The sequence below is a fragment of the Sinocyclocheilus rhinocerous genome, unplaced genomic scaffold, assembly GCF_001515625.1.
Source record: "Sinocyclocheilus rhinocerous isolate Xijiao unplaced genomic scaffold, SAMN03320098_v1.1 scaffold63, whole genome shotgun sequence".
NCBI lineage: Eukaryota > Metazoa > Chordata > Actinopteri > Cypriniformes > Cyprinidae > Sinocyclocheilus > Sinocyclocheilus rhinocerous.
The window spans coordinates 1,451,681-1,463,536 of NW_015659563.1; the positions used below are offsets into that span (position 1 = coordinate 1,451,681).

At 36.2% G+C, this 11,856-nt stretch overlaps 1 protein-coding gene across 1 annotated transcript in view; it reads left to right on the forward strand.

Moving 5' to 3' along the window:
- The window catches only part of LOC107723953 (leucine-rich repeat serine/threonine-protein kinase 2-like), a 60,681-nt gene that overhangs the window by 27,266 nt on the left and 21,559 nt on the right, over nt 1-11,856 (forward strand). Inside the window, exons 20-31 of the mRNA XM_016532684.1 lie at nt 1,532-1,714; nt 1,824-1,930; nt 2,016-2,082; nt 2,168-2,376; nt 5,811-6,061; nt 6,219-6,367; nt 8,227-8,320; nt 8,677-8,863; nt 8,981-9,162; nt 9,334-9,557; nt 9,648-9,775; nt 11,415-11,633. Of these exons, the coding sequence (XP_016388170.1) occupies nt 1,532-1,714; nt 1,824-1,930; nt 2,016-2,082; nt 2,168-2,376; nt 5,811-6,061; nt 6,219-6,367; nt 8,227-8,320; nt 8,677-8,863; nt 8,981-9,162; nt 9,334-9,557; nt 9,648-9,775; nt 11,415-11,633 (2,000 nt within the window). The remainder of the gene's footprint in view (nt 1-1,531; nt 1,715-1,823; nt 1,931-2,015; nt 2,083-2,167; nt 2,377-5,810; nt 6,062-6,218; nt 6,368-8,226; nt 8,321-8,676; nt 8,864-8,980; nt 9,163-9,333; nt 9,558-9,647; nt 9,776-11,414; nt 11,634-11,856) is intronic.

Genomic DNA, 11,856 nt, shown 5'->3' on the forward strand with positions numbered 1-11,856 from the left:
CCATTCTAGATATGTATGCCTTTCTTCTTTCAGACGAACACAATCAGAGTGATATTAAATCATATCCTGGCTCCTTTCTTTCAGGAAAGCCTGACTAATATATAACTGGACTTTGGTTGTCATTCCTAGCCGTAAAGAACAGGTTGCTGTGTTTGTGCAGGTTTGTGATCGAGGGGCTCCTCTGGCTCTGCTGGAGCTGCTGGTTTCTGCAGGAGTTCATGAGCAGCAGTTACGTGGAGCTCTGAGCGTGTGTGTCAGGAGGGGCGATGACCCTGCCATCACCCTACTGCTCGGCCGTCTGGGGCTGGACCACGCCAACAACGCCCTGTGCCTCGGGAGCTTCCGCCTCGGACAAATGAAAGCGTCGTGGCTCAGCGCTCTGCTCTCTGAACGCAAAACTCAGTCTCCAGTCAACAAGAAGAACAGTGAGTCTGTTCACATGATCTGACAGTTGTCACGTACATGTTCTGGGGCCATGACCACATTTACTTCAGTCTGGCTTTGTTTTCGCTATAACAATTTCAGAACATTTCTTCAATAGAGATTACCCTGAACTAAAAAAGTTATGAGAATCTAAGAAAAAAAAAATAAAGATTAGAATATCAGAAAAAAGGTTACAACTTTTTATTCTCTATCACACCTCAAAAGTAATGTAGTGTATATGACTAGCAAAATTTAGCATGCTTTTAAAAACAGTATTTATTATAAAAATAACATACTTTACATGAATATACTTAAGTATGAGCTGAATGTAATATTTTTGGATACTTAATTGCATATTAATGCAATAAAGTTAAAATATATTAAATTTATGTTAAGTTGGACTTAAGTACATTTTTATATGTAATTTCATAATTCTATTGTCTTTGAAATAAAGTGTACTGCCAAATGTACTGATAAGTATTAATAAACTAAAATATAATTTAATGTAATTTCTATTGAAACCTGTATGTCTTGTATTTAAACATTTATTTTTAATTACACATTTCTAATAATGAAGTTGCAATTTGGTACATAAAAATCTGTAACTTGAAATGTTGTATTGAAAAACACACTGGAGGTAAAAATTCTAGTCAAGTACTTTACCTTTACTTTAGTATGTTAGTCAACACATCAAAATAAGTGTACTTTAAAGAACAACAAAAGATTATTAAAACATAATGATTTAAAATGTACTTTAAAATAAAACTTTGTATTCGACATTATTACAAAGTGATCTTTTTAAAAGTGCAAAGAAATAGTCACAATACTGTGCATACACCTTTTGCATTATTTTGCTTTAAAAAAACAACAGTGGCAGTTTAAGGAATTCAAGAAAATTTGACCCCCCCCATTTAAAATTTGCCAAGTTAAAATCACTTTTCACTTGATGGTTTCTAGTAAAACATAAGGCATAAATAACATCCTGGTTATTTTCAATACACTGATATGACTTTGTTTGCACTTTATACACAGTATGTAGAGAATTTAATTTTACATTACTAAAATTAGCCTGACTGTTGTCTGTAAATCTTGTCCTTGTATCTTTAAGGTAAAGGTCAGCGTTTGGCCAGACAGATCTTGTCACTCCAGAGGAACAAAGGGTTTGTGGGAGTTGGTAGATTACGGAGTGATGCCAGCACATCAGAATATTTCACAGATGAGGAAAGTGACGAATCACACATTTCCTTAGATGAAAGCTTGGTCTTCATGTTTCATAACATGGAGAGTGACGGTAAGATGGTTCTCACATAAATAAACAAGTCATTTCATTGGATGTGTGTCTTTTTTTGTTGCCTTTTCAATCTCGTTTTATGTTGAAAATGAATGTGCTCCATTGGTAGGGAGTGATGGGCCTTCACGAGGATTGCTGCTTTTCAACGATTCACCAGAAGTGGGCAGGAAACCTGCTTGGAGACATCGCAGCCGGCGTAGACGTGCCAATTCAGAGGTGCCAGATCAAACAGACACACTTTTGGTGCTCTGTGTGCTTGGATTGTAACAGTGATTTTAACCATTTGAATGTCTTTCTGCAGGGATGCCACGGTGAGACCAATCCAAGCGTCCCTCTACATAAGCGCTTTAACTCTCGCAACACTAGAGGTACACATTAAAAGCTGTCTGACATGGGAGCTAGTCCTGAAAAGTTCACTTGTTAAATCTGTCTGTTTTTGTTTTAAATGTACAGGGCAGGGTTCCATGGAAAGCTCCACTCCTGGCGCTTTCCCTCAGGCCATAGACAAAGAGCCCATCCGTCTGCTCGACCTCTCAGGGAATGAGCTGGGCAGTCTGTCCTGTTTGATGGGTGCGAGCGCTCTCAAACAGCAGATTGAAAGCCTTCTTCGGCTTGATTTGAGCGGCAACAGTCTATCAGAGCTTCCCAGTGTTCTCTGTCAGGTGTGTGGAAACATTTTGTCATTAACATGAAACAGCACTCGAAACCCATTCGGTAATGTGCAGTCACAATGATTCTTTGAACATATTAGTTATTATCAGTTCTTGTATTATGAACTGAATCAGAACAAATGAAATTAGGTTAAGTTCCCTTATGGCCAAAGTATACATCGGTTTGTACGCGCACTCGAGGGTCAGCGTACAGTGCACGTGAGTGTACACGTGACACAAATTCCGTCTCTAGAATAGTACATGCACACATACTGTACGTACACCATGCAATTTTTGTAACCGTGCATACTTTATATGTGTAGGTCGCACATACTCATTGACTTGGTTTTGCACTTATCAGTTGTTCCACAAGGTGGCAGCACTGGCCTGGGCCGTTGTTTCACAGTAGAAAACGAACTAAAGAGACGGAACATTGACAAGCGCTTGTGTGAGGGGCTTATGAGAGAGCCACAACTTTAGTTTAAACGAGTACAATGACATTTGTATCGGTCATTACTTCTGGAGAAAAACAGCGCAGACACTGGACAAAGATGACGCTTTCTAGAGCGCATGTGTCGACCGTCTGCGTTCGCGCACAATATCAAATGGAGTATGCTTTGAAAGGCCCTTACTTTGAAACAATATACTTAAGTGTGAATTTAATGTAATGTTGATGGACTCTTAATTGCATGTTAATTGCGATTACATAAAATGTATTATAGTTTAAATTTAGATTAAATGCAATTAGCTGAACTTCAGAGTGCTTTTTGACCCACTTAAGTAGGACTTAAGTACATCTTTAAATGTTATTTCATAATTCTTTTGTCTTTGTAAAATGGTTAGTTTATTGGCGAATGTAACAAGGATTTATAGTAAACTGAAATATACTGTAATGTAAATTCTATTGAAACTTGTATGTCATGTATTTAAATATATTTGTAATTCCACATTTTAAGTTGCAATTTAAAGTATGATTGAAGTACTTTTAAAGTATATTAACTTGTAATCAAATAACATTCTGTTGTTAAAAATATAATCAAGAGTATGTGGTTCAGTTTGTTAGTCAGTTACATCAAAACAAGTGTGCTTCCTTAAATCACAACAAAAGATTATCAAAACATGACTTAAAATGTGCAGTAAAACTGCACTAGAAAGTGCACTTTTTACAAGTGTACTTAAAAGTCATTTCATTGGATGTGTGTCTTTTTTTGTTGCCTTTTCAATCTCGTTTTATGTTGAAAATGAATGTGCTCCATTGGTAGGGAGTGATGGGCCTTCACGAGGATTGCTGCTTTTCAACGATTCACCAGAAGTGGGCAGGAAACCTGCTTGGAGACATCGCAGCCGGCGTAGACGTGCCAATTCAGAGGTGCCAGATCAAACAGACACACTTTTGGTGCTCTGTGTGCTTGGATTGTAACAGTGATTTTAACCATTTGAATGTCTTTCTGCAGGGATGCCACGGTGAGACCAATCCAAGCGTCCCTCTACATAAGCGCTTTAACTCTCGCAACACTAGAGGTACACATTAAAAGCTGTCTGACATGGGAGCTAGTCCTGAAAAGTTCACTTGTTAAATCTGTCTGTTTTTGTTTTAAATGTACAGGGCAGGGTTCCATGGAAAGCTCCACTCCTGGCGCTTTCCCTCAGGCCATAGACAAAGAGCCCATCCGTCTGCTCGACCTCTCAGGGAATGAGCTGGGCAGTCTGTCCTGTTTGATGGGTGCGAGCGCTCTCAAACAGCAGATTGAAAGCCTTCTTCGGCTTGATTTGAGCGGCAACAGTCTATCAGAGCTTCCCAGTGTTCTCTGTCAGGTGTGTGGAAACATTTTGTCATTAACATGAAACAGCACTCGAAACCCATTCGGTAATGTGCAGTCACAATGATTCTTTGAACATATTAGTTATTATCAGTTCTTGTATTATGAACTGAATCAGAACAAATGAAATTAGGTTAAGTTCCCTTATGGCCAAAGTATACATCGGTTTGTACGCGCACTCGAGGGTCAGCGTACAGTGCACGTGAGTGTACACGTGACACAAATTCCGTCTCTAGAATAGTACATGCACACATACTGTACGTACACCATGCAATTTTTGTAACCGTGCATACTTTATATGTGTAGGTCGCACATACTCATTGACTTGGTTTTGCACTTATCAGTTGTTCCACAAGGTGGCAGCACTGGCCTGGGCCGTTGTTTCACAGTAGAAAACGAACTAAAGAGACGGAACATTGACAAGCGCTTGTGTGAGGGGCTTATGAGAGAGCCACAACTTTAGTTTAAACGAGTACAATGACATTTGTATCGGTCATTACTTCTGGAGAAAAACAGCGCAGACACTGGACAAAGATGACGCTTTCTAGAGCGCATGTGTCGACCGTCTGCGTTCGCGCACAATATCAAATGGAGTATGCTTTGAAAGGCCCTTACTTTGAAACAATATACTTAAGTGTGAATTTAATGTAATGTTGATGGACTCTTAATTGCATGTTAATTGCGATTACATAAAATGTATTATAGTTTAAATTTAGATTAAATGCAATTAGCTGAACTTCAGAGTGCTTTTTGACCCACTTAAGTAGGACTTAAGTACATCTTTAAATGTTATTTCATAATTCTTTTGTCTTTGTAAAATGGTTAGTTTATTGGCGAATGTAACAAGGATTTATAGTAAACTGAAATATACTGTAATGTAAATTCTATTGAAACTTGTATGTCATGTATTTAAATATATTTGTAATTCCACATTTTAAGTTGCAATTTAAAGTATGATTGAAGTACTTTTAAAGTATATTAACTTGTAATCAAATAACATTCTGTTGTTAAAAATATAATCAAGAGTATGTGGTTCAGTTTGTTAGTCAGTTACATCAAAACAAGTGTGCTTCCTTAAATCACAACAAAAGATTATCAAAACATGACTTAAAATGTGCAGTAAAACTGCACTAGAAAGTGCACTTTTTACAAGTGTACTTAAAGTGTACATGCAGGTGGCCTTTTATATCATTAACATTATCTGGAATTACAGTTTTTTTTTAATCCTGTTAAGATTTGAAGTGCAGCACACGTGAACATTTAATAAAATTAAGTGTAACAAGTATACTTTTTTCACGAAGTAACACTAACTTTGTAACTTGCATTGATTTACAGGATTATGGTGTTTTCTTTTCTTTTTTTTGTGCCAAATAAATACTTCTTTAATTAACTGTATAATCTAATTATATAGTATCTAGTAAATATCTAGTTATAGCTAGTAATCTAGTTATCAAAGTACATCTTTAATGTGTGTTTTGTTTGTTGGTTTGACCGTTTTGTGTTTTTGATCGTTGATATTGATCATCATTTAATCTGGTGATTATTTCTTAACCATACTCAGTACATATTTCCCAACAATTTATTAAAAGAGTTTTGAATTGTGTGTGTGTGTTATTTTTTTTGTAGCATTTAAGAAGTCTTACCCGTCTAGATCTTCAAGGTAACCAACTGCAGTCACTTCCTGTGGAGCTCCTGGGTTTACCTGCACTGAGCACGCTCAATGTTTCTCGCAACTGCATTGGTCCTCTTCTGCTGCTGGACCCAACTGTGTGCAGTCCAGCCTTACGCCAGCTCAACCTGTCCTTCAACCAGATCACCGTCTTCCCCTTCCAGCTGGGGCAGGCCATGGACAGACTGGAGGAGCTCTCGCTGGAGGGGTAGATCATGAGATAGTAGTATTTCTAGAGTGCTGGTGTACTGTAATATCTTAAATGTATTCGTATAGTTTTCTTATTGGATATACGTAAGTTGAAAAAAGGTTGCATTCACAAATGGAGAGTAAACTATTGACAATAGATTTTTTTCTTCTTCCAGCAATCAGATATCAGCCCTGTCTCTTCCGCTCCGCCTGGCTGAATTGAAAGTTTTAGACATCGGTAAGAATCAAGTTAAAATCATTTCAGACAACTTCCTCACTGAATGTCTCAAGTTGGAAACTTTCATCGCTTCAGTTAACCAAATCAGTAAGTTTCCTCCTCTTTACTCTATTAAAAATATTTGCGTTTGTAATCTTTTATCAAAATATAATGACTTGAAACAACTTTCCTTTTTGGCTGACAGCAACTAACCTACATAGGTGGTTAATGTTAATGTTTGTCAGTAGGCAAATTGTTTTAGCCCAGTATTATTTTATTATTATTTATGTGCTATTTCAGTGTTTATTAATATTTTGAATTCGCTTTTATTTTTATATTTTCAGTTTTCTTTTTAATTTTAGTTTTAATCATTTGTTTAGGTGTTTTTATTTTTATATATGTATACATACTGTAGCATTAATTAATTTTTTAAAATTATTTTAGCTTTTTTAAATTAGCAAAATAATTTTTAATAGTTTTAGTTTTAAGAAAGGCAACGTTTCAAGCTACTGTTGTAAATAATACAGCCTTTCTAAAATCTTATAATATAAACCTAAACGCTTTTGAATACCAGCCTCTTTCTAAAGAAGACAATCAGCAAATTATTGCAAAAGTGAAATCATTTCAAATATGAAAGTATCAAAAAGTTATAGAAGTTTAAATTTACTGTAAAGAAAATGCGCTGTACTAATTTTTTTAATTTATAAAATAAATATTTTTCATAACAGGTTTTACTCTAAAATTGCTATAAAATTAAAGCCTTATGCCTAAATAAGTTATGTTCCAAATTTGAACTTGATATAAAAAAAATTGAGGTTCCTGTGAGATTTTATTTAGGGCGTTATACCACAGACAGCCATCCAAACTCCACTGAATTTTTTTATTTTTTATGAATTTTTCTGTCACAAATGTCTAAATTTCTCTGTCAATATTACTTCTATCACCAAATACGGAATCTTGAGACTCAGACCTTTCCAACGATATGTATTTTGTCAAGATTATAAAAAGGTTTTAGGTTTTTTAAATTAGCAAAATAATTTTTAATAGTTTTAGTTTTAAGAAAGGCAACGTTTCAAGCTACTGTTGTAAATAATACAGCCTTTCTAAAATCTTTACAATAGTTTACACAGTGATTTAATGCCAGTTCAATCATGAGAACTCTCTGAAGATTTTAGCATGGTGATAGATATGACAATGTTAATGTATTTGGTCTTGGCGGAACAGATCTGCTACGCTGCTGCTGGTTATTGCTGTAGTATTTTTCATAACAGGTTTTACTCTAAAATTGCTATAAAATTAAAGCCTTATGCCTAAATAAGTTATGTTCCAAATTTGAACTTGATATAAAAAAAATTGAGGTTCCTGTGAGATTTTATTTAGGGCGTTATACCACAGACAGCCATCCAAACTCCACTGAATTTTTTTATTTTTTATGAATTTTTCTGTCACAAATGTCTAAATTTCTCTGTCAATATTACTTCTATCACCAAATACGGAATCTTGAGACTCAGACCTTTCCAACGAAATGTATTTTGTCAAGATTATAAAAAGTTTTGATCGTAAAATACCGTAATACATTTTGTAATGACACTTGACACCGCCCACTTAGGGGGAGGAGATCACTAAAAGATTTTAAAGTACCAAAAAAGATAACGAAAAAAGAGCGCCAAGCAGTGACAGTTAATATAACACACACAGAGTTACAGCATTAATAGAAGCCGCCACAAAATGGTATTAAGTGCCTACTTTTCACCATCCATTCAGCTCACGTGGGATAATATCAAGTTCTCCACTACTTATTTTCTCTCTGAATATTCAGTTTCAATCAGAAATATGTCATTACAGAGGTTAAATTGTTTTTTAAAAGCGTTTCACGAAAACTAAGGTGGACAATTCTGTAAAATTGGTCTCTGTTGTACAGAATTTCTATAATTTCTGTTGTTATGAACAGTCTTGTTTTCATGCAGGTTCATTGTCACACCTTCCTTCAAAAATAACCACTGTTAAACTATCACAGAACAATTTCACAAGTGTTCCTGAAATAATCATCAGCTTGCCAAGGTAAGTGTGTGTGTGTGTGTCTCAAATTAACCTATTTCAATATAACTTTATCAACAGCATCGGTTATGTGCTTTTGAAAATAATTTGAACTCATCCATAAGTTTGTACAAACATTAGTCTGCAGTAATGCACTTACAGTGGAAGTCTGTGTGGCAAGTCATTCCACCAGAATACACATTAAAATACATGCTGTATCGACTGTAACCATGACTTTATACTGTACATACTAACATGAGACTTCCTAAAGTCTTAATAATTGTATAATTAATATACTGTTCAAAGATGCTGTTAATAAGCTTGACTTGTTTTGAACCTGTTTTGAACCCTCTCCCTCACCTGTCTCTTTGTCTGGTTAGTTTGCGTTCGGTGGACATGAGGAATAACAGTATTAGTGTTCTGCCGGGACCGGCTTTGTGGGTCAGTGTAAACCTAAGAGAGCTGATGTTCAGTCATAATCACATCTCTGTGCTCGACCTGAGCGGCCCGGTATACAAGTGGGCCAGACTGGAAAAACTTCATTTGAGCTCCAACAAACTCACTGAGGTACGATTCATATCACACTCTGATTCAGCTGAACACTTTTGGTCTGTTTTTGTGCCTGAAAGGGTATAATTGTTAGAAAATGTTGAGAAGCTTGGGTTTTATTCTTTTGTGCTTCAGATCCCTCCTCAGATCGGTATGTTGGAGGACCTGACGTCTCTAGATGTCAGTCAGAATGAAGGTTTGCGCTCTTTCCCTGATGAGATGGGGAAGCTGGTTCATTTATGGGATCTACCTCTAGATGGTCTGCAGCTCCAGATGGACCTCAAACACATTGGGAACAAAACCAAAGACATCATCAGGTCTAAATCTGTCTGCATGTGTTTTTCTAGAATCTAAAGTTTTGAGAAAAGTTACTGAATATTAAAAAAGAGAGGAACCTGTTAATATGCCCCGCCCAAATATCCAGTTTCAATTGCAAATACCTTGTCAAACCAATTCAAGTCTGAATGTGAACGCTGTGGTTCTTACAGGTTCTTGCAGCAGCGTCTGAAGAAAGCTGTCCCGTATTACCGCATGAAACTCATTGTGGTCGGCAGCCCATGTAGCGGGAAAAGTTCTTTGATTCATCAGCTGATGAAGCTGAAACGCTCTCAGTGGCGATCTGATCAGCACACCGTCGGCGTCAGCGTCAGAGACTGGGCCATCAGAAACAAAGACAAGAGGAACATGCTGCTGAATGTTTGGGAGTTCTCAGGTAAGCATCTTCACGATACTAGCAACATACCAAAAATGAAAACAATGTCAGTAGGAAATAGCGGGTTTTTCTCTTTCTGTCGTTGTGTAGGTGGTGAAGAGTGCAGTGGATTTCACCCTCACTTTATGAGCTCCAGGGCGCTCTATCTAGTGCTGTATGACCTGAGTAAAGGACCCAGTGAGATAGACGCCATCAAACCCTGGCTCTTTAACATTAAAGTAAGTTTAACATTTAGCTCCTTCCAGCAAGCACAGAATGCATTTACAACACACTTTTCACATGTTTACATGTCAGGTCTTGTTGCAGTACAACTTTTTAACAACTGCAGTATAATCTAAAATGTAAGTCAGATCAAGTCAAATTTATTTGTAAAGCGCGATTCACAACATACATTGTTTTAAAGCAGCTTTACAGGAAATCATCATGTTAATGTTAAAAATTCCTTGATAACTTCAAGCCTTTATAGTCACATTTAGAAGATTAGAGCTGGACGATAATATAGTATACATTTTGATAATACAAGCAATCATGCAGTTGAGATTTGCTATATAGTAAATACTATGTGAGTATACTGTATGTATGTGGATAAAGTTGGATATATATATACACATCAGGGGCGTTTCCTCCGAGTAGGCAAGGGAGGCAGTGTCTCTTCAAAATATTGGATGAGAAAAAAAAATTGTAGTACAAAAATAAAACAATGCCAATATAACAAAGTATTACATTAAAAAGTGTATAAATCACTTGTTTTTCTAAAGAAACATTGTCCAACAAACACACCAGCAGGTAAAGTAACAGTGGGAGTCCGCGTCTCTCTCGCCTCCCCTGAGCCCATTGAGTTTTAACAGACCAACTAAAGCGTGCCATGAGTTTGGTGAGGGGTTATTGAGATGAATGGGGGAAAATCACGTGAGAGGAGGCAATGCCTCCATTGCGATATGATTGGATATGACTGGTTATGTTTGGCTGTGATTGGTTCATGCGATAAATCCCGCCTCTTGTGTTCGTGCGCGTTCGAATCAGTCTGAATGAACAATAGGGTTTTAATGGAAGACTCATTTAAAAAAGTAAGTAAACAACTCACACGCTTAGATATATTATCACTTTGTTACGTCAAAATAAGACTTAAAATGGCCTTTTTTTATCACCAATCAATTTTTGTTTTTTATACCAAACTTTGTATAAAGATGATTATCAACTGTGTTATGAAAGTTATAACAGAATGATTTGATATACCATTTTGCTTTATGCAATATGTGTGTAAAATGGCCATAAACAGGTTTTTTCCATTATATATACTGTATCTAATTTGCATATTAATGTGTTTTTGGGGCAACATGTAATGAAAAAATAAGTTTAATAATGGGAGTAATAATTTTCATAAAAATGTCTAATAATTGATCGGAATATTAATATATAATTTATTTCCCTATTCACTTGTTGTGTCTCCCAAAATGTGTAATAAACATGTTTTAAGTCCTGGTGTCCCCTACAGTGGACATGTATGAAATCAATGTCCAGTTTCGCAACAGGAAGTCATATTTTGATTTGAAACCCCATAACATTTTCTTGAGATGTTGATTTAGGACAAACAATTTACAAATTAGTCAGATTTAAATGATCATTACAAAATATTAACACATTTCCATAAAGGTGTTAAATTTGATCACTAAATTAATGTATTATACTGTATGTATGCAAATAAAGTTGGATATACTATAATATACTACATAATGTTACCAAAACATACAGTTTACGTATTTTGATGTCCAAACTGTCTTTAACTTTGAGAAATATTACAAATGAGTCTATATTTAAATGAAATGTTTCAGAAACATGCATGTCTGTTTTTCTAAGGCCGTAGCTGGACAGTCTCCTGTGATTGTGGTTGGAACTCATGCAGATGTGTGTGAAGAGCACCACCTACAGGAGTGTGTTCGGAAGCTGCGAGAGGAGCTGCTGTCTCAACCGGGCTTTCCAGTGATCAAAGAGAACCACATACTATGTGCCTGTGAGGAGTCGGAGTCCATCAGCAGGTTACGCAAAGCCATGTATAGAGAGCTGATTGGGTTCAAGGTGATTTTTTTGTGCAGATGTCAAACCTGCCATGGTGATTTAATTTGAGATTTGATTGGAGAGCTACAGTGAGGGGGGAATTTGCAAAAAAAAACAAAAAAACATTACATTTAGTTTGCATTTATAAAGAATGTTAGGTAACACTTTACTTGAAGGGGTGTGCATAAGACTGACATGACACCTTCATAATCATGACATGACACATGTCATGAATATGAAGGAG